The following is a 23,667-nucleotide window of genomic DNA, read 5'->3' on the forward strand; positions in this document are numbered from 1 at the left end:
ACAGTCACGGCAGACCTAATTCCATTAATGCACAAAACGCTATGTCGTCTTCTTCTTCTCCTAAGTCCAGAGGATCTCAACAAAATGTAAGATAATATAATATATTTCATGTCCTGTTGAAGTTACTATGGTTTGAATAAAATTTATATATTTTGGTGTATGCCAAGAATTAAATTTTATTATATATTTCATTATTAAAATAAAACATGTCCAATTTGCCAAGATTGGATTCTCTTGTTGTTATTGGACTTCTTACAGCTGAAGTGAAGTGATATATAAATTTTCTTCTAAGTCTATTATTTTTCCTAGATATTTAATATGGAAAGAGGAATCGCAATCTATGGATCTGCTTGATTCATGGGCGGAGATAGGGGTGGCCGTCGAAATTACCCCTATTATTAATATTTTCCGTCTTTTTTTTCTACAAATTAAGATTGAGGTGATTAATCAGTTTATTAAGTTTGTATTTAGTTATTAAATTCAACTTTGAGTAATATAGGATAGAAGATAAGTTTATTTATTCAAAACGATCAAATCTTACTTTTGTAGTTCAAATTTAAATTAATTTTGAAAAGTTTTATAGTGGTATAGAAAATTTAGTTTTGAACTATCCAGATGATAATATCTGTACATGTGTGGAAAAAAAAATTAAAACAAGTTTGATTTAACGAAAAAAATACACACTAAATGTAAAATTACCCCTCTAATTGATCAATTATGTATTCACTGATTTAACTATTATTATTTACTTTTATTGGTAGCCGATAAATATTAGCCAAAATTTCTTTCCAAAATAACTACTAGTAGTTGTTTCATAATTCACATTTTTGCTTATTGCAAATATCTGTTTTAAATTAGTTCCCCCTCTGATTTTTTTTGTAATTGCAGGCTATGAAAATCCATGGATGATCCAAAAGTTTTGGAAATTATGATGCACCAAATAGTTTTTTGTCTTTGATATATATTCAGTCATTGCAGACTAATTAATTAATCATAATTAGTTAGTTCCTGTTTTGGAGATATTATTTATTAGTTAGTGGGATGCTTATACTTTATCTGTAAATGTTTCATTTTGTGTGACGTTTTTGTATTGAAAAATGTTGGTCTTAAAATACAGCAATGGTCCCTGTAGTTGTACATATAATCTTTCTCGCCCCTAAATTTTAGAAATATATCATTAGTTTTCTAAATTTGTTTAAAATATCATTTTAACCCCTTAAATTTACGTGGCAGAACAAAGAGATTTGGACAATTTATACGTGCACTCTTTAACCAAACTTATGAAGTTAATAGAATATTGAAACTATTTTATGGATCAATTGATCACTTTAAACAAGATTAGAAGACCAATAATTCATTATAAATAATAAGTTCTTCAGGAGCTGAATTGAATACTCTAGAGAAATACAAAGATTGAAAATATTTTGAATAATACAGTACAATTACTGAAATTCAATTTATTTATAATTTAATAATTTTTCTTTAAAATCAATTCAAGTGAATACCAGCTAAGCCCTCATAAATGGTTCATTAGATAGTATTTATTATTGTGACAATATATAGCCACATGAAATGTGCCCTTAAGATTTTGCGCAGACACTTGGGCTAACAAGCCTTTTGTCTCCTCCACACAATTTATTTTTTCTTTTATTTTCTCACCTACAAAAACAAAATTTATTAATTATTAGTTATTACAAATCAAGCCAGTATTAATGATAGGAAAAAAAAAAAGTATTATACAACCTTTACTGGACACAGTTTGTTGGTAAAATTATTAAATGTAGGGGGCATATCTATTTTTCAATTTTTTTCTTACTTCAATTTATTTTTTTAGAGGAAGAAAAATTTCATTAACCAAAATGGCCTTAAAAAATATTAGTATAGAAAATGACATGCCTAGCAAAAACATCAACAACCTCGTTCTGGGATGAAAACAATCTTAAAATTTGGTCTGTTATCAATAAAATCCCACCTTCATGCAATTTGGTCTGGAGCTTGCAGTAGATGCAGAGGCCATGTTGAGACTTTGTGCCATGCTCTTAGAGATTGCTCTAATAGTAAAGAGGTTTGGAGGAAAATTCTCCCACACCATATTTTCTCTTCCTTCATGGCACATTCTGAGGTCGACTGGTTCTCTGATGGTGTTAGAGGAAAGTTGCTTCCATACATGGAGCATGGTGACATTTTCTTTGCTATTATCTGTCACCAAGTTTGGAAATAGAGAAACGAGGAAATTTTTGGAGATAAAACTGTTTTTATGACAAATTTAGCTGATTTCTTCTCGAAAAAACTTTTCTCTATTATCGATAGTTTCAAAGGAGAGTCCCTTGCCAGAGCCTCTCAGTGTTGTGATGTCCATCTCGTGGGATGGAGCAGGCCAAGAGAGGGGGTTGTGAAGCTGAATACTGATGGTTCCTGCCTCAGTAACGGTAAGATTGCGGCTGGAGGTGTGCTTAGAGATGTAGGGGGCGTCTGGCTTTCTGGGTTCTCCCAGAATTTAGGGTTGGGTGCTTCCTTTTCTGCGGAGCTCTGGACTATTCTTACTGGAATCAATCTTGCTAAAAGGCTGGGTGTTAAGAGGCTCTCTGTGGAGTCTGATAATTTGGAAGCAATCAAAATGATTTCTGAGAATCATTCTATGGATCTTAACAGTCGCAACCTCATCAAAGCTATTATAAGGCTTTGCTCCTCCTTTGAGTTCGTAGAGTTCAGACACATTTTTAGAGAGCAGAATCGTGTTGCTGATCGCTTGGCGGCGGCGGGCCATGAAGGGACGTTAGGCGTTACTACCCTCCCTGTTTCCCCTAGTTTCATCTCTCATCTTCTCTTAGAAGATAGGATTGGGGTTAGCTTCCCTAGGCTAATTCCTGGGTAGTTTGTTGTGGTTCGTTTTTCTTTTCCTTTTCTACCAAAAAAAAAAAACAACGATTTTAGCATCAATCTTTGATATAAGCATTTTTAAGTGATATAATCAAAGAAATACTCTTCTTCAAAAACTAGAGCCTTCGCAATCTTCACATCAACTAAACCACTATAAACTTAACTATGACCGTTATTATTTTTTAAATAGACACGTTAACTCCGATCAGTATTTTTAATACATATTGAGTTTTTCATTAACGGCTTAATCGGAACTCGAGAGATGAAATAGATAGTGCTCCACAAACTTTAATTCGGCGCTAAGAAACTCAATATATGTAAAATTTAGGGAAAAGTACCAAAATCCGGCGTGTGGGGTGTCATACCGCGTGTGGCCTTCATCCTTCGCCATCCAGCTTTGCCCAACTCCACAAAGCTCACACGGCGTGTGGCCTAACCCACACACTGAGTAACCAAAAGTTTCAGGGGCTCAGCTTGATGCCAATACAACATGTACTCCTAGCGACATGCCATGTGATAAGAAATTCCCGCAACTCCATTTTCCAGTTCAAGCCTCACACGGCATGTGGCTGTTGGAACACAGCGTGTAAGGTGTCTTCACTCTAATTCTTAGCCTCGTGTTAGAGATGTTCGCATCATTCTCCCCTTCTTCAAAGGAGTTGGACGCCGACTCATCCTTGGTAGTTGCAAGAGGAACATCTGGTTTCCATGGACTTAAATCTCGTACATTAAAAGAAGTTGGCATCTTTCCAAGCCAATTGGTGAGGGCTATATGATAAGCGTTGGCACTCACTTTCTTAGTTACCTTGTATGGGCCATACTTCCTTGGTCTGAGCTTACTACTCGGGTAACTAGCAAGTCTCTCTTTGCTTAGGTGCACCATTACTTCATCCCCGACTTCAAATTGGAGATCTCTCCAATGCTCATCCACCTTAGCCTTTAGCTTGTTATTCCATTCTTTGATTCTTTGCTTCACCTCTTGGTCATTTGATCATAGTCATTGTCTAGGTTTTGGGTTGTTATGCTCTTCTTCTCTCCTTCTGAGGTGTCCCCAATATCAAGCATGTGGTGCAGGGTCCGACAAGTTATCTTAAAGTCTTTTGGCTTTCGGTTTTCGACAAGTTAGCCAATGCCAAAAGCCTCAAGAACTTCAAAGTATACTCATGCACCTCTTTTCACCTTGTGAACAACTCCGATATGAACTATAAATGTATTGCTCATAATCGGGTGGTAAGAACCATACCCTCAACATAGATTCCATCTGTAGCCAAGACTATATCGGTTCCCTTCCTCCTTTTCTCCTCTCTTCCTTAACATGGTCCCACCAAACTAATTCCCCATCTTTCAACTTATACGCAACCAAACAGACCTTCCTCTCATCTGGTATTCCCGTATATTCGAAGAACCGCTCAACCTCTGATAACCAATCAAGGAATCTCTCAATATCAAGCACATCCCCAATGAAGACAAGTCTATCTTCAACTTAAAGGCATCATTCCGATCATAATTACAGGCATACCCGCCCCTAGCATTCACATTCTCAACATATGGGTTTCCCCAACATAATTCATATTCCCATGACCAACCATAACAACATCATCATTAATACCCACATTTCTACCAAGTCTGATATGCTCAAACTTATCAAATGCATCTCCATCACTATCACTATCCGCATTGTGAATAATAATGTGATTATGACGTTTTACCTCGAGAGCCCTAGGGCCCACGTGTTGTTCAATAACATTTTGCCTTTGGGGTGGAGAAGGTGGGGGTGTAGGTTGCCTTTGGGGTTAGGGTCTAATAACCTCCTCTTGCCTCTAGTGAGAACCTTCGGCATGTGGTTGACGGGCATTCCGCATCTCTAGCTTGAAAACTTCAAGAGAATCGGCCATCTCCCTCATTCTTTCGTCATGTCTTTCATTTTGCTCCATAAGAGCCTCTCTAAACCCTTTCATACAAGCTTTAATATCTTCAAATCTCTTATCAATGGATTCTATTGCCTCTTGGGGTAGTCGGGGTTGAACTATTACCAAAAAGAAGTCTCTAGGAAGAAAAAGGATTCGGCTTCGATACCAACTGATACAGATTAATGTTGAACTTGTTGATTTTGATCTTAAATCAACTAAAGAGTTTCTTCTCGAGCTTAGCTTGAAGGAGTTAATCCCAAATAAAGGTTGGACCTTGCTCCAATGGAGGCTGAAATTGTTTGATTGAATAAAAGATCCCTTCATTACAAATAAGGAGGCTTATATACCTCTTCTAACTTAAAAGCAAAAGACATAAATACCCTAACTAGGGTTACAAACATTAAGGAAATGATAAGGGTAAGGAGGGAACAAGTGGCTAAATGGCATTTAGGATATTATCCCTAAATGGCAAGACAGTAAATTACAGAAATGAACAGTAAAATTGACGGTCTTGTCCTCTGTCCAAAGTTGCTGAAAAGCCGCGTCACATGACGTGTGGCCTTCATCCTTCGCCAACCAGCTTTGCCCAACTCCTCGTGATCCAGTCCTCCATGAAGCTCACACGGCGTGTGGCCAAACCCACACGCCGAGTGAATTAAACCAAAAGTTCCAGGGGCTCTGTTCGATGCCCACACGGCGTTACTCCTGGTGACACGTCGTGTGGGAAGAAATTCCCAAAGCTCCCTTTTCCAATTCAAGCCTCACATGGCGTTTGCAGCGTCAGATATTAATATAAGATTTGTGATTGGACTTCAACTATCAACTTGACCTTTTAGTTCAATTAATTTCATAACATGGTATCAGATCTTCTTGATCAAATGGCCGAAGGTTCGAGTCCTGGCAACCTCATTAATTTGTGGAATTAAAAACATATATTTATATATATATATATATATTAATAAATATTATCAAAAATTTAATTTATCTTTGCAAAAAGTTTACTTAGTATTTAAATTTTAAATATACATAAAATAAATTTTAGAAGTTTAGTAAATTTCATAATTTAAATTGATTAAAATATATATATTATTTATAACGTCATCCGGTTTAAATAATCTGAGTCAATCTGTTGAACTCATTACCTATTCCAATTATTAATCTGATTATCGGTCCCCTTTTTAAAAACATTGGTTACAACCTCTTGTAATACTAATGACAATCTCTCTAAAATTAATATCTCTCTAAAATTAATAGAACAATATAATACCTCACTATGTTTTCTCTCTAAAATTTGAATGGAAAACAACTCTTTTTTCATAATATATTTCAAAAATGTTTCTTCTTCTCGTGGGAAGATTTGATGTTTGTCACTCAATTTTTAAGGCAATGTATGAAATCTCTTCGGATTTTTCTTTGCATAAATTTAGAAAATTAATTAATACATCTGAAGATTTGATTGAGAATCAATAAATCTTCAAAACCTATTTTCTTCCTTGCAATTCCTATTGCTTAAGTTTGTGTTGGGTCACTAAAAGATAGATATCAAATAAATTTATTAGTTTGACATAAAATCAGTAATGTTCTATTTAATTTTTTTCATATTCATTATTTTTTTTCCACTTTCTTACGAACGAAATGGTACTAAACTTAAATGTTGTGTTGGAATGAAATGTTAGATTTCTTGATAAATGCAAGACATTATAGACTATCAATGAATGGAGGAATAGTTTCTTGTTCATGCCCAAATTCCTCCAATACCATCTTTAACCACATTACTTCTTTACTAGATTGTCTAGTTGTCATATATTCTTCTTCTATTGTTAAATTGTAGTTCTGAAACCTAAATTATATCTAGTAAAGAGTAAACACATATCTTATGGTGAATTTGCTTTTATTTCGATCACCGTATAATCTAAGTTACCTCTAACAATAAAGTTTGATCCTCCATAACACAACAAACTTGTATTCTTTTAATGTATCTAAGATCATTTCCACTACACTATAATCCCTTTGAGCATAGGATTCGCCATATATCTACTAATTCGCCCTAATTGCTTGTTTGTGAGATGTTCATTAACATGGAAAATATAATTATTTTACCATAATAATAAAAATTAAATCATAATAATAAATTAAATCGATTGAACGAACAGTTTTTAATTTGATTAAAAAATACGGATCGTCTTCTTGAACTGTAAATCTCATTCCTAACACAAGGACTTCTTATATAGAATTCATAAATCTCATTCCTAACGCAAAGGACTTTTTTACAATGGTAATAAGTTTTTTTAAAATTTTAATCGATGTTTTTATAATAATCTCATTCATAACACAAAGGACTTTTTAGAAATAATATTTTATAATTTAATCAAAAAATATTGTTTTATAAAATCCCATTCTTTACACAAAGGACTTTTTACAGATAATATTTTATAATTTAATGTTTTTTTCTATAAATCGCATTCCTAACTCGCGACTTTTTACATATAATTCTCATTTAAATGGTAGTACTAAGTTTTTAATCAAATAGGTAATTTCTTCTAAAAAAAAAATCAAATAGTAATATATCATAGAGATGTATTGAAATTAACGCTAATCCTACTTTAGAATTGAAAATACTTAACGATGTCCTAAAATACAGCATTAAAAACTTAACTATGTGTGCTTCAAAAAAAAAAACTTCACTATGTTCTTAAAATATAGCATTTCATCAAAAATATATATATATTTATATCATTAATTTTGAACTTTCCTATATAATGTTCAGATTAATTGCTAATTATTTGTTTATATTAGAATTGATTGACATAAGAATATAAGAACATATGAATTAACAAAGATAGACAAACGAACAAGTATTTGATTTAAGTCTTAAAACTAATTTTGGAGGGGTGCGCCAGGCCCAAGCAGTAGTGCAACGCATGGGCGACACATGAGAGGCCCAGTAGCAAGCTACTGTGATGGACTCTCCCCCTTAAAAAATTAATTTAATATCGTGTGGGCCAGTGACCCACATATCAGAGAAACAAACATGTGCCAACCCTCGCTGTTGAACTCAGGTCCAAGCATTGAAATTCTCAGTTCAGTTTTCTTCTTCTTGTTAATTTATTAACAATTAAATCTTTGAATTTTCACCCAGAAACAAATCCAACACGATCTTTATTTAATCAAACCACCTAATATGTCACTATCTCAATAGATACATTCAATCCATACAAAAAGAAACAGGATATCTGCTACAATCAGAACCTAAGAATACAACTCTAATAACAACATCCTCAAAGTAAATATTAATCCCTGATAAATAAGACCTAAGCTTATAATAAAATAATTTACTTGACTCAAGTTATAAATCCAATAAATTATTAACAATATAAAGAAATTACTTGAAAATATTTATCATCTTTCCAATCAATATGACATTAAAAGAAATTGAGCAATAATGCAGTAAAAAGGTAAAATGTTGGTAGATGTTAGCAGGGAAACTCATTATATTTATATATCTACAGCTATGCTACAAACTAGACAAGATAATATATAGTTTCAGATAAATTAATGAATCAATCTATCACTAATCTTGCTTACAGACTATGCATACACATATTGGATCAACCTACTAGCATTTCATTTGATCGATCAAAAGAGGGATACATACAACTTCATGGGACATATTAGTGTTACGAAAGAAATGTGCGGAAGCGGCATCAATTGATTGGTCGGGTGTATAGAAATAGGAACTAGACAATTGCTGCTGGCCTATCTTCTTGCTTGCATCTTGGTAGGCTCAAACTCTGAAAGCAGTTGCTGGATCCACTATTTTAGTGCTACTTCCTTCATTATCCACAACTTCACCTGAGGCAATCAAGACCAAAATGTAAGAGATTGTTGCAAATCTAATGCAATAGATTTGCATAACTTAGGCTATAAATTGAAAACAGTAAACCATATATGCTGCAAGTTTAAACAAACAAAAACAGCTACCTTCAATGGTTTCATCTTGCTTCTGACAAGATTGATGCTTCTTGTGGATCTGAAAGTATCATTTCTACTTCTGCAGGAGCATCTTCCACCATACATGTTAAAAATCCGTAATCAGGAACAGAATCCATCATCATTCCTCCTTCTAAAGCCTTAACCACCATTGACATTGATGGTCTTATACTTGGATTATTATGTAAGCACCATATAGCTATTCTAATCATCTCCACAGCTTCTTCTACATGCTTCTGCATATCGTCATTGCATTTATCAACCAAATCAAACAACCTCTTCTCTTCCGCCTTTCGCTTAACCACAGCTTGAAGCAACATATCATCTTCCTCTACTTTGTTCATATCCAAATTCTTTCTTCCACAAATGGTCTCCAAGATAACAACACCGAAGCTGTAAACATCAACCTTCTCCGTTATCTTTCTGCTCAACCATTCGGGTGCCATGTACCCTCTCGTTCCTCGTAGCTGAGTTATAATTTGACTTTGGCTCTTGTCAATCAGCCTTGCCAGACCGAAATCAGATAGCTTAGCATCAAATTTCTCATCAAGAAGTATGTTTTGTGGTTTGATGTCTAAATGAGCTATTCTCATCTTGCAATCTTCATGAAGATATGATATCCCTTTAGCAATACTTATTATGATCTTCTTCCTGATCTTCCATTCCAGAGTATTTTCTGGATTAAAGATCCATCTATCTAAGGATCCATTGATCATATATTCATAGACTAAAAGCTTGTGTGAGTTTTCCGCGCAGAATCCTGCAAGTCTAACAAGGTTAACATGGTGAATGTTGCCTATTGTTTTCACTTCTGCTAAGAACTCTTTCCTTCCTTGCCCGAATCGATCCAAGCACTTCACTGCAATTTTGGTGCCGTTTATCAAAGTCCCTTCAAAGACTGATCCGAAACCCCCTCCTCCGAGCTTTTTGTTGAAATTATCCGTTGCATCTCTCAAATCTTTGTAAGTGAATCTTTTGGGTAAGTTTGATACTTGAAGCAATGAATTCTCACAATCCTCATCAAAATCAAAATCAAAACCAATACCCCTTCCTTCATCTGTGGGAATTTGATTTCTTATATATCTTAAACATATCCAGATAAATACAACCGCTACTGATGCTGAAATGAACAATACCAAAACCAGCACCGTTCTTATGTTCTTCTTTGAAGATTGAGGTGTTTCTGGGAGTGATGATGGACTCTGCACTTTGATAAATGTTTCAGCTTCAGCAAGAAGAAGTCTTTGTGAAGTAGAAGTTGTAATCAACGACAAAATCTGAGATGGTAAGGAGCAATTCCCAGTAGTCGAATTGTTAAAAAGAGCTGCTTTGCAAGTGGAATTACAAGAACACCATATGAACTTACCATTGAAATCATTAAGCACCAAATCCCCATTTTTGTTGAGCTCCAGTGAGGCATTTTCTCGAACAGGATTAGCTCGATTAGCTACCCAAATAAGCTGTGGAGGAACTGCTCTGATAATCGTGGAATCACTTGTAGTCTGAACTGAAAACGCCGAGAAGAAGTAAGAATCGGTGGTCCGATTACCGTAGAATCCACAGCCAGTAGCAGGGGAAACGGTGTTGTTAAGTAGGATAAGTCTGATGGTTGAGCCGTCAATGAAATCAATGCTACCTTTGTGAATGAAATCATTGTTGAACCAGGCAGTAGCATAAAGAGTAAAAGGAAAGTAAATTAGAAAGAGAGTCAGAAGCAGCCATTTCAAAGGCAAATCCATGGACATGATCATCTGAATTTGGTGAATTGAATTTGTGTTCTATGTTATCAAAAAAAAATCATGCTGAATGGGGTCTACTGAGAGAGATTTTTGAGGTTCAGTTTGAAGAAGAAGAGGATGACTAGTGGTATAACAAAGTCAAGAAACGTTGTTTCCTTCCTTTGTCCTATGCTTTCTGTCAATTGATTTCATAATCTTTAGATAATAGTAACAAAAAAATAACGAAATTTTTTTCGTTTGGGATGAATTATACTATATTTAATTTTTGTGATGAAAACGTTGGCAAATAAGAAAAGATCAATGGGTAAAATAAGTTTTTGGAGCAGTTGATATTGTCAGAGGAAGAAGTGAGAATCTTAATCGCACGCACATCATTGTCTAGCAGCAGTGTGGGATTGTGCCATTGTGGAGTGTGGAACGGGTTACAGGATTTGACTTCTTCTCTACCTTATGACTTGGTCAAATATACTCTCTAACATTTATGCTATAGTTATAGGGATAGTGATTTTAATATTAATACAACATCGGGTTAGGCTATGCTTACTTTGTTTTTGATAAAGTAAACCTTACTTTGTTTTTACCACCATTGGATGAACTTACTTTGTTAAAGTCCACCATCATCCAATGGTGAAAAAACAAAGTAAGTTTTACTTTGTCAAAAACAAAGTAACCATAGAAGGCACCCACAAGATGGTGTAATTATTTATAATATTTTAGGTGTAATTTTATATTCTGACCATCTATAAATTTCAGCCAGTGGGGAGATAGGGGGCCGTCGGAACCACCATGATCACGAGTAGTTTCAGCCTCCTTGTCTCTATGAAATTTGAGGCTGTGGTGGTTCTGATCCTTCTGTTTCCAAGAAATAATGGTCGGGTGCTAAATTAGCACTTCAAAATTGGTCCAGGTCCTGAACACAATACAGCTTTATTTGAAAAGTTCTATATTGGTACTTAAAAATTGGTTCTTGACCACTCTGATTATAACACATATATACGAAAAAAATTTAAACAAGTTCAATTTAGCAAAAAAAAAAAATAATAATTCAACACACCATGTGTAAAATCGGTCCCTCCAGCCGAACAATCATGTATTCGCCACTTATTTCAGCATTCTATGCACCCGATGAGGTTGAAATTGCACGGTTTCTGTTAATAAAAAAACTCATCTTTTGTTAATGAGATTTCAAATTGCTAACGTTAGATTTAAAATTATAATAAATTATATATAAAATATAAATTCTCTCACTCAATAACCTAGAGTTAAATTTATACCTTATAATGTTCTTATACCCAAAATGGCCGGTCCGAGCAATTGAATCGAGAATCTATTCAATCGGAGTCATGATAGGTTTGTTAGTCTTCAATAACCCATAAATAATTGGAGTCAACTCGAGACATGAGGTGACCCTAGTATTTTATTTTTACTTTAAAAAAAGAAAAAGGTGAACAAATAAATAAAACCATTACTTTTGAAAAAAAAAAATAGATTTTAAGAGAGTGTTTGTTTCAGCTTTTCGGATGAGCGTTTAGCGTTTCACTCCAAAACGCAGAAAATATAGCGTTTGGTTAGGTTTATATAACCGCAGCGTTTAGCATTTTCTCTCGAAACTGCAGCGTTTTACGAAAAGCTCATATTTGGAGCTTTTTATAAATAGTTGTTTGTAGTTATATGTTATTGACAAAATTATTCTTCTTATTTCCACAAAATATGTTTATTCTTTAACATTATTTATATTTCTACAACATAATTACCGGAAGAACACGGTTTTATTGCGTTCAATAAAAATTTTATTTTTTATATATTGATTATTTTTATTAATCTGTGTAACACGTTTTTTATTTTATAATAGGATAATGTGCAAAAATACCTCTAACATTTGTAGCTAGGGGAATTTTACCCTTAACGTCTAAAATGGTGCAATTATACCCCTAGTTTTAGCAGCCAAAAGCAATTTTATGGGCATTTTTTCACATTTTTCCTTTTATAATTTCATCGTTGATTAATTTAAAACATGTCCATTTTAGACATTTTAAATCCGAACAGCAACAGTTCAATATGATTTTACCAAATACTAATAATTAAACAGCTAATAACTAACAGCTTACTGCAACTACAAACAGCTAACAACAACCGCAACAGCTATTAGCTAACAGCTGAACCAAACAGGCCCTAAGTCTCACTAGTAACTACTTTTATAATTCATAACATTTTTTCTTTTTATTTAAATAATAATAAGTTTAGTTTTAAAATACTAATAGTTTGATATGGAGTGGTGTACATAGAGTTTATTAGGTTATAATTAAAAAAATAAATTCAATTTTCAAATGATGTATCACTAGTTTATAATTTTAAATTAATTATGTATATATAATACATATATTATTTATTTATTTTATTACGTCATTTCGTTAACTAATACAAATTATTTGATTGAACTAATTGATTCATAATGATTAAAAAAAAACTAAATGATTCATAATCCAATTATAAATCTAATTTGACGTCATGTCTAATTCTAATAACATTACGAGTTATCCTTAAATTCCATAGCTAGAAATATTAAACCCTTATTTTGGAGGAAGTTAATGGAGATGGATTGGAATGGAACAATGGAATATAAAATATAACATTAACCTTGTTTGTGATTTGTTTTTGAAGAATAAATGAAGGTTAATTAAAGTTAAACTTTTACTTCTTTTAATCTTCAAACTCTAACGTCCAAAATAGAATTTAATGGAAGTAATAGAAAGTTCATTAAAAAAAATTATCTATTTAAAAATCCCCTAGACGAAGTTAAACTTTTAGCTCTCATTTATATTCTGTAAACTTTCAAATAATGTTAATTTTTAACTTTCATTTTCGTTTTCTATATATTACTTATTTTTACTCTCACCTCCATTAACCTCCAAACTCTCAAACAAAACAATTAATTTATGTGAGACTAGATTTTTCATAGAGTGTAGTGTAATAATAATAATAATAATAATAATAATAATAATAATAATAATAGTAATTGAATCAATGACAAATTTAAATATACAAAAATTGCAATAAAGATGTCAAATTGTGTTTAGCATATAGAGACCCAAATGAGAAAATTGTCATAATAATAATAATAATAATAATTGAATCAATGACAAATTTAAATATACAAAAATTGCAATAAAGATGTCAAATTGTGTTTAGCATATAGAGACCCAAATCAGAAAATTGTCATGTTTGGTAAAAAACTTTTTGGATAAAATTAGAGGTTTGCGCACTTTAGAGAATTTGACTAGTTAAACATCTAATATTGATGTTTGGTAGAAGTTTGATAGAACTTATTGGGTTTGAAAAACTAATTTTGAAAATGCTGGTTTTATGAGTTTTTCAATTAGTTTATTGTTTCATCTCTTTTTAAGAATATTTTTACACCTAATTACTATTCTTTAACCTCAAATAAATGTTTTATCATGTTTTTATTTGTTATTTTGGTGTCTTCTATGCTTACTTTGTTTTTTACAAAATAAACTTTACTTTTTTTTCTGCCATTGGATGAGCTTACTTTATCAAAGTTAATCACCATCCATTGGTGGAAAAAACAAAGTAAGGTTTACTTTCTCAAAAACAAAGTAAGCATAGTCTAACCCTGTTATTTTACATAAACAACTATTAACAATCAGCTAATTTTTACTAAATAAGTTTACACAATCAACTAGTTAAATCAGCTAATCAAGTCAATTAACAAAACATATAATCAGTCAATAGCTAATATAATCGGCTAACAACTATTTATCAAATAGAATCATCATTATATTATAGTCGCGCGTTTTCACTTTCCTGTTAACGATTGCATGCGATGTTCCTAAGTTAAGGGTGCTTTTCACAAAATCAAATTGCATATATTATTAATCAATGATGCATAATGTTATATCAAATATAATGATTTGTATTTTAAACTATAATCATATTTTCAATATCTGATTTTTTTGCTTGACAAATCATCCCTTGGTGTGTTACTGTCAATAAGTAATAATTAGCAAAGGACACAAATGTCAACTTAATTTTATTACAATCACAAGGTAATGACATCATTCTTTCGAGTAATTCATTACTATATTTCTCTTCAATTTCCATTATATTAAAGTGGAAATCTTACAAAATAATCCACGGTTGCGATTTGAGTCCTAGTTTTAATTTCTTTTTTTTATAACAGTCCTAATTTTAATTTGAGTATTTTTTTTATATATTAATTTGAGTATTTAAATTTTAATCATTAAATATAGGATACAAAATTTTATTTATTAACTTCTACAAAATGAACATTATTTATTGAATAGTTAAATTTCAACATTAATCTAAAATTAATGGCTATTAATTTTATAATTAAGGACTAAAAATTATTAAATATATAAATCATCACAAAATCTCTAATCATTTTGATTTTGGTGTCACGGGAGCACGCGGCATGTGGGCTGGTGGCTGAAGCTCTTGGAATTCCGAATGAAATTCACACGGTGTGTGGTCTTCATTTACACATCGTGTGACCTACAGAGTGGAGAGAGGGAAGTCATCGTCGAGCGATAAGGAGCTGTCGGAGATTACAACCACACGGTATGTCAGCCATGCCACATGTCATGTGAGGTAACTTGCTCTCCAAGGAGAACCAACACTGTCAGATCCATGTTTGCTCCTTATTACTGTTTTGCCACTCTGATTTTACTGCTATACCATTAAGGCTTATTCACCAGTCTATCATTTAGCCACTTCACCTCACCTTATCTCTATTACTTCCTTTATGAAATGTAACCCTAGTTAGGACATTATAATCTTTTTTATTTAAATTATGGGAGGTATTTAAACCTCAACTTTTGTAAGATTGTTCATCTTTTTTCAATCATAACCAAAAACTTCTTTGAAGAACAATTCAAACCTATCTATATGGGATTTACTCCTTCTAGTTAAACTAGAGAAGAAACTCTTTGTTAGTTTACGATCAAAACTACTTGTTCGTTATTAATACGTATCAGTTAGTATCAGAGCCAAATCATTTTCCTAACTCGAGTCGAGACTTTTTTTTAAGATGGCTCAACCTACACAGCCTCAAGAAACCATGGAAGTGGTGGAAAAGAAGATAGAAGACTCCAAGAGTGAGTTGAGATTTTACGGGAATAAAATCGGCTCATAGCCGAAAGTAGAAAAGAATCAGAAGAACGTATGAGGGAGATGAGAACCATTATGGAAAAATTTAAGCTTGAAGTGCGAGATATGATTCAATAAGCCGTTGGAGGTCCTAATCGGAGACCCGAGGGGATTGCCATACCCCAACCACAAAGGCAACTCACACCACCACGGTCACCACCAAGGCGGAATATAGCTCAACCACAACCACAATAAGTGGGCCATAGAGCTCTCGAGGTAAGAATACCGAACTATGTTGCAATTCATAATAAAGATAATGATAGTTATGGATTTGATGATGTTGAGTATGCTGGATATGGTAGGAATATGGAGAATGTTGATAATGTTGGTGTTATTGGAAATAGACATATGGATTTTGTTGGGGGGAACTCATATGTTGATAATAGGCATGTTAGAGGCGGATATGTTGGGAATTATGATCAGGATGATGCTTTTAAACTGAAAATAGACTTGCCTTCATTCGGGGGTGAGTTGGACATTGAAGGATTCCTAGATTAATTGTCGAAAGTAGAGATATTCTTTGAGTATGCGGGTATTCTGGATGAGCGGCAAGTCTGATTAGTAGCGTATCAGTTGAAGGGTGGAGCATCAGTTTAGTGGGATCAAGTAAGGGAACAAAGAAGAAGAGGGGGAAAGGATCCGATAAGGCCTTGGCTTTTGATGAAAGCAATGTCGATGGAACGGTTTCTACCACCCGAATATGAGCAACACATCTATAGTTCTTATCGTGGGTGCTCTCAAGGTGCACAGAGCGTGCACGAATATACCTCTGAGTTCTTAAGACTTTTAGCAAGGGAAAATCCTAGAGGTACGTTAACATCACCACTTCACAAGTAATTCACCACCTCTGGCACATCTCTGGCGGTCTGTTCTATCTTGTAGGTATCTCAAGAAAGGAAGGGAGCTTCAGAAACAGAGTTAACACTTTCATGGTAAAACTCAAGTACGAATCACCATAGTGACAAATAGAGATTTATATGTGATAAAGACATATAAATTGTTAACAATTCAAGCAAGTGTAACATGTACCATGTAGAGTTATTCCACAAATTAGGATCAGAATTGAGAATCTGAAATTTAAAACCACTGTTGTATATTAATAGCAGCATATAATCATCTTTAGACTAAATGACAAGTCAGGTATGCACAAAGCAATGACAATAATATATAGGACGTAAAGAATAATGAAAACCAACTAGGAAGGTTAAAATTCTAAAATTGATAATCAATGTAAAAGGTGTCATCAAAAACAGAATTTATGCAGTAATGGTTCAACCATTTACTGAGTTCTACTGAGTTTTGGTTGAGAGATTTCTCACTAATCAAATAATTTGATTATTGGAGAATCTAATTGAATTCAATGAATTGAAATTGTTGGATAATATATAATCTAATCCCATTAGTTCACAAGAAGGTAAAATCAATTCGAATTTAGAAATCAAAACTTCTTTAACCATTACATAATCATTAAAGTTTAAAATAAAGAGCGATTGGATATTCAATTTCAATGTAAATAAAGCCCCGATTGAACCTACTATTCTATTATAAAAAAAAAGACTAATTATACATTCAATTTCAATGTAAATGAATATCATAGGATTAAAATCAATTGCTCAAATTGCTCACTTTTTTTTGGAGTACATGATAATGAGAGGGGCTTTTTGTAGCTAAAACTTCACTTACATCTCAGTTGGTGAAATCTTGAACGTTTCCCTTCTCTTCTTTCTTCAAGCCTTCAAACCCATGCCCAAACTTGAGAATTACTGAAATTGACGATGAAGTCTGAAGGTAAAAGATGGAGGTTTAGGTGTTAAAGTAGAAATGGATGTGTAGAGGAGAAGAAGAAAGAGAAGTCCAATTGAAGAGAAGTCGATGAGAAAGACGCAAGAAGAGTAATTTTGGAAGTGAAGAGAAATAGAAGTCATCGATACAAGCACGATCAGAGAAAAGAGAAAGAGAAATTGAAAGTTACCGGAGTAGAAAGTAGTAAGTAAAACCGTATACAATTCTAAAAGAATGAGATGTGATGTGTCATTGTATTATTGGTTTAAAAATAAAATGCATATACGTTGTTTTTAAACCTAATGAAGATATCACTTATTTAAAAAAGGGATAATGTAGTAAAATAGGTCTAATATTTTTGGAAAAGTATCAATATGGACTCCACGTACAAAATAGCACAAATGTAGACTTAATATTTAAAAAATAGTATCAATTTAGGTTTCGATAAAATTTTTTTGGTAAATGGAAGGGCTAAACAACACCCCAAGAGGAACAAGAAAAAGAAAAAAAACAGGAAAAAACCAAATAAACTAGGTTCTAGCAAGACGGACTACTCCGTTACCACTTATATCGGCAAGTAAGATGTCATGAAGGCCTGCAGGCGGCCGATCACACTCGTGATGACCTAGAGGAAAAGTTCTTGCGAATTTTGCCAACCAGTCATCCACTCGATTGCCCTCTCGATGGGTATGAACAACTCTGACCTCCCAATCCTGCTTCAATAAGCGCTGACACTCCTCAATCAGCCAATAGTACCTGTGATACGACCTCCCTTTATTTTGTATCAGTTTCACTAGATGGAGAGAATCAACTTCAAACTCGACCTTTCTGACTCCTAATTTCCACGCCAAAATAATGTCGTAGTACAGGCCCCAACATTCTGCTAAAAGCGCAGTACTTATCCCCAGGTTGCAGACGAAACCTCCTCTCCACTCTCATGTATTGTTCCGGATCAGACCACCATAAGTAGCAGTTCCCGGATCCCCTTTGCTGCTTCCGTCACAATTCACTTTCATCTAGCTCTCGACGGGCCTCAGCCAGACCACATTTTGTTCCCGTGTCTCCCTTGCGTGCCCTCTCCCCGTTCCGGCTCCTATCCCCACGCGCGACACCTCCTTCGCTTGGCGGATGACGAACTCCCATTTATCCGACCGCTCCTTATCTATCCCGTTGAAGATTTTATCATTCCTCCATCGCCACATCCACCAGCAGCCTGTTACAAAGATAATGGGCCATCTTACCCCCTCCCACGACTTCTGCATGTTGAGATTCATTTAAACCCAATCTCTTATATTCCTTGAAAAAAACCACTCCTCCACTATGTTGGCATGAATAATTCCCAAAAATCTCCTACAGCCTGACAGTCACGGAGGAGGTGTATAATTGTTTCCGGCGTTTTGCACGTGGGACACCCATCATCCTGACTGATATAACGTCTGACTCTATTTTTATTAGTGAGAACCGCATCATGATAAACGAGCCAGATAACAAACCGCATTCGTTCGGTTCCCACTGCTTTCAATATTTCCTTCCAATCCGATTCGTTCTCGTCAACCTCATTCCCCTCATCAATCTGTAGCCGCTCATACGCTGACCAAATAGAGAACTGGCTTGTTTCTGAAAGACCCCACAACCATCCATCCTCTTCATCGTCATTCGGAAACAGGACAATCGCTGCTAATCTCATCACCTCTTCTGATCGGAGGAAACCGCTCAAACACATCCAATCCCATCCACCTTGATCGAGCCAGTAATCTACTACTTTCTTCGTTAGTTCCTCCTCCAGAGGCGGGGAGATAGCCTTCTCACTTAACCTTGTATTCCTTAGCCAGCAGTCCATCTAGAACGAAGTGCTCTTTCCATTCTTTACGAGCCGGTTCAAGCCAATTTTTAAAATTCCGACACCTTTTACTATGCTCCGCCAACTATAACTCTTCTTCTTCCTGTTCCTGAACATCTCCAACCCTTGTCTTCCGTTAAAGTATCTTCCTTTTAGAACTTTAACCCATTTTGTATCCGGTTCACACAACATCCGCCACCCTAGCTTTGCGATATTCGCTAAGTTTTCCTGCCGTGCCCGATGAATACCGAGTCCACCCTGAACTCTGGTTTGACAAATCGCATCCCATCTAATAAGGTGCATTTTCCGCCCCCTATCTGAGCTTCCCCAAAGAAAGTTTCTATTAATAGAGTTAAGATTGCGGCAAATGCTTGCAGGGAAGACTGTAGTTTGCATCAAATAGCTAGGCATTGCTGACAGGACAGATTTAATTAAGGTTGAGCGTCCCGCGAGGGATAGGCTTCGTTCCTTCCAGTATGCTAGCCTTTCTTTTGTTCCATCAATCACATAGCCATAAGTGTTCTTGTTCACTTTCTCGTGGATTAATCTGACACTAAGGTACTTCCCTAGATTCATCGTGCTTTTAATCCCCAATTCCTTTACAATCTCCTCCTTCTCTCGAGTGACAGTGTTAGCTGAGAATAACATGCAGGATTTGTCTAGGCTTATTTTCTGGCCCAAGCTATCACAAAAGTAGGTAAGAATCTCTTTGATTAGCGATGTTTGGTGCTGGGAAGCCTCAGCTAAAAGAACTATATCGTCTGTGAAGAAGCAGTGGGTCATTTTTGGACCATTTTTTGATAGGACAATCGGCTTCCATGAACCCCTCTCCACAGCATCAAGAATGAGGTGACTGAGTCGTTCGAGGCACAAAACAAAAAGATACGGGGATAGAGGATCCCCTTGTCTAAGCCCTCGGGATGGCTTGAATCCAGAATCCTTTTCTCCATTCCACAAGACATGCATGAAAGAGGAAGTCACACAGGACATAATTGTAGAAACCATACCTGGCGGTAGACCTAGTACTTGTAAAGTATCATGTAAGAAGCTCCAGCTAATGCGATCGTATGCTTTCTCTAGGTCGAGCTTGAGCAGCATGAACTTCTTCTTCCCTTTCTTCTGATTGAAGGCGAACACATCTTCCTAGATTAAAATTACATTATCCGTAATTTTCCTTCTCGGGACGAAGCTACATTGCATCGGGCTGACAATCTCGAGAAGAAGCGGTTTTAGCCGACCAACAATGCACTTCGTAATCATTTTATAGCTCACAATGCATAGACTAATAGGCCAGAACTAAGCTAGGCTCTTAGGGTCTTTTGTCTTGGGGATAAGAGTGATTAGTGTCATGTTCAGATCATTCTCTAGGATCCATTCATTGAGTCCGCGTAGGACACACTCGCAGGTTCTTGGCTTAACAATTTCCCAAAATTTCTGATAGAAGCCCGTTTGGAGCCCATCTAGACCCGGTGCTTTCCAGGGTGTTATGGATCTGACCGTATCTCTAACTTCATCGGCACAGTACCGCCTCCCCAGGTCCTCCAAATCCGCATCGCTAATCGTGGGGAACTTATGCCTGGTATTCAGCTGAATCCGGGTAGGCATGTCTTCATGATATAAGTTTTTAAAATACTCTGTTGCCATGCTTCTGAGCTGATCCGTATTCCAAATCCAGATCCCATCCTTGTCCTGCAAGCCTGCAATTTTATTTCTTCTAATTCGGATGATCGTTGAGGTGTGAAAATACGATCACCTTCTCGAAGCCATTGGACACACGACTTCTGTTGCCAGTAAAGCTCCTCTTGTGCAAGTGTCCTGGTCAGTTCCACGGTTAGACGCCTCTCGAGATGTAACAAACCCCTACTATAGTTTCTTGCCAAAGTCCTCTGAACTCCACCTAACCTGGCATAAAGACGGTTTTTCCTTCCAAAAATGTTCTCGAATTCTCTCTGATTCCAACAAGTCAGTTTCTCCGTGAAGCCTTTTATTGTAGTCCTTAACGAGTCTGAATGTTGCCAACCCTCCTTCACCCGATGCCGGATAGATTCGTCTTCAAGCTAAGCGGTGATGAATCTGAACGAAACCTTTGGTTTCCTCCCTTCGCTCATGAACTCGATTAGGATCGGAACATAATCCGATTGATGCCATTGGAGATGTTTTACCACTGCTTTCAAAAATTTAATCCTCCAATCCATTGAGCACATGCCCCTGTCTAATCTGCATGCTACCCTTGTGTGAGGTGAAGATCCCCAATACCAAATGAAGCGAGGTCCCATAAAACCCAAATCCACTAAGCTCAACTGATTAATCCAATCTGCAAAAGGCGCGCACTGTAGGTGCCGCGGCCTCGCCCGGGCGGACCGGGGGGTGGACATCGTTGACGACAGATGCTGTGATTGGCGCCGAAAGCAACCAATCGCGGAATCAAGCTGCTCGGTAGGACCGGAGCCTTGAGTATGGAAGAGTCGCCACCCACGAATGGGAAATGAACACCGATCCCTTGCGGGAGACCGGTGAGGGTTTGGGAAACATAGGTACGAGCCGAGAAGGCTAGTTCCTTTCCGGAGAAAGGCTACTAGGCACCCCGACATCGCCCGGTTATGAACCACCGGCCTCCTACTTAGCATGTTAGGCGCTAACGGACTAATCGCATATTCCTTTAAGTTTAAAATTCATTTGAAACCTTTTCTTTCTCGCTTTGAAAACCGTTTTGAGCATGTTATTAAAGCCATTTTAGTAAAGAATCACCCATTTTGCATAAATTTAAAATACATAGGAGAGAGAGGGGAAGAAGAAAGAATTGATTTATTCACAGTATGATGTTATGCTTTAGGCTATACACTAACTCTAAGCTAATCTCATTCCCAAAAACGAGTTTATTTACATGGTTCGTACCTTAATCGTCGTTGGAACGATTTAGGTACGTTTCAAAACCCCGTTAATTTACATGACATCGACTCGAATCGCCATTGGAACGACTCGAGCGCTTGAAAACGTGAGATAAGAAGGTTTAACAAAAAACGTGATTAAACATACAAGTTCATTTATTTTTGTACAAAATCATTTAGACAAGAAAACGATTCGAAACTCTATTATTTACAAATAGAAAACGATTTTAATTACAAGGTTCGCTTAATCCGCCGTTGGAACGGATTAAGGTTTTAAAACGTGACGTTTTGGAAAACCACTCGGAACCAAAAAGAAGTCAAAAACTCTTATTTACGTTTTGAAAGTCTCTAAATGCCTTTAATTTACACAATTAAATTGAAGTCCTTTTGTAGCTTATTTTTCCCAATTTCACTCTCTTTAATTTTCATAATCACCACAATTAACAAATCAAGGCCAAATTCACCCAACCAAATATATTTGAAATATATACATATATACGAAAATAGAGTGAAAATACATATATATATATATATATACATTTTTATTTAAAAATAAGGATATATCCATATATAAAAACAAGTAAAAGATACTATACGATATAATAAAGAAAGTGAAAACTACTAAATATAATACATTTTTATTCTAATTCAAGACATGTAAAAAAAAATGAACAAAGTTCATAAATATGAAGAATAACATTTAATTCCAAATGGTTTTAAGTAATAAACATATGGAAAATAACTTCCACCCTAAATAATAGCTAATATAACTTTAAATGAGCCAAAAAGCTATATATATATATATATACAAATATAATATTTTACAAAACCAAATCAAAATGAATTAAGTTCCAAATATGAAATATATAGATACATAATACGTAATTAATAGTTATAGGACTCAAAAGTAATATATTACATAGTTATATACATATATATATACAAGTAGAAATATCAAAAAGTTGAGAAAAGAGGGTTAAAAGAGGGATTTTCGGATTCCAGCCGATTACCGACAGAAAATCCGTCGCTAATCTGCTGTTAGTGACAGAAAAGGCAGAATATCAACAGCAGTCCCTATACTTTCCAGATTTGTTCAAACGCTTTAGATTAGATCTATTCTATCGTTTTGGACCTCCGAACTACCCAAATTGGATCATAGTCTATAACGGAGACTCCTAAAACGATGTTTTCTTTTAAAACGTTATTTAGAAATATTTTCCAAAACTTATAATTACAACGTTTTTTAATCTCGAACTACCTTTGGATCGAATCACGGTTCGTATTGGGATGTTAAACGAGGTTTTTATTTCAAAACAAATCCAAGCGTTTATTTAATACGAGACGAAAAATTAAATAAATACGGAATGTTAAATAAAACGTGATAAATAAATAACTAGCTAAATAAATAAAACTATCACCTAAATAAATAAAACAAATAAAATGAATAAATAAAG

At 35.0% G+C, this 23,667-nt stretch overlaps 1 protein-coding gene and 1 non-coding gene across 2 annotated transcripts; both read right to left on the reverse strand.

Annotated features, from left to right (window-relative positions):
• Nucleotides 1-7,676: 7,676 nt before the first annotated feature.
• LOC136225126 (U2 spliceosomal RNA) lies at nt 7,677-7,863 on the reverse strand. Its single transcript, XR_010686860.1, has one exon. It is a non-coding gene; the product is annotated as a U2 spliceosomal RNA (small nuclear RNA).
• Nucleotides 7,864-8,263: 400 nt separating this feature from the next.
• Nucleotides 8,264-10,809, reverse strand: LOC136224866 (G-type lectin S-receptor-like serine/threonine-protein kinase SD2-5). The gene is made up of 2 exons (XM_066013296.1): nt 8,772-10,809; nt 8,264-8,642 (listed from the first exon to the last, which is right to left on the reverse strand). Exon 1 carries the CDS (start codon nt 10,529-10,531, stop codon nt 8,783-8,785), a length of 1,749 nt encoding a protein of 582 aa, XP_065869368.1. The 5' UTR covers nt 10,532-10,809; the 3' UTR covers nt 8,264-8,642; nt 8,772-8,782.
• Nucleotides 10,810-23,667: the final 12,858 nt, after the last annotated feature.

Source organism: Euphorbia lathyris, chromosome 3 (genome assembly GCF_963576675.1).
Source record: "Euphorbia lathyris chromosome 3, ddEupLath1.1, whole genome shotgun sequence".
Classification (NCBI taxonomy): Eukaryota; Viridiplantae; Streptophyta; class Magnoliopsida; order Malpighiales; family Euphorbiaceae; genus Euphorbia; species Euphorbia lathyris.

Coding starts and splice junctions, on each gene's coding strand:
- LOC136224866 (XM_066013296.1), bottom strand. CDS start 10,531: ATGATCATGTCCATGGATTTGCCTTTGAAATGGCTGCTTCTGACTCTC.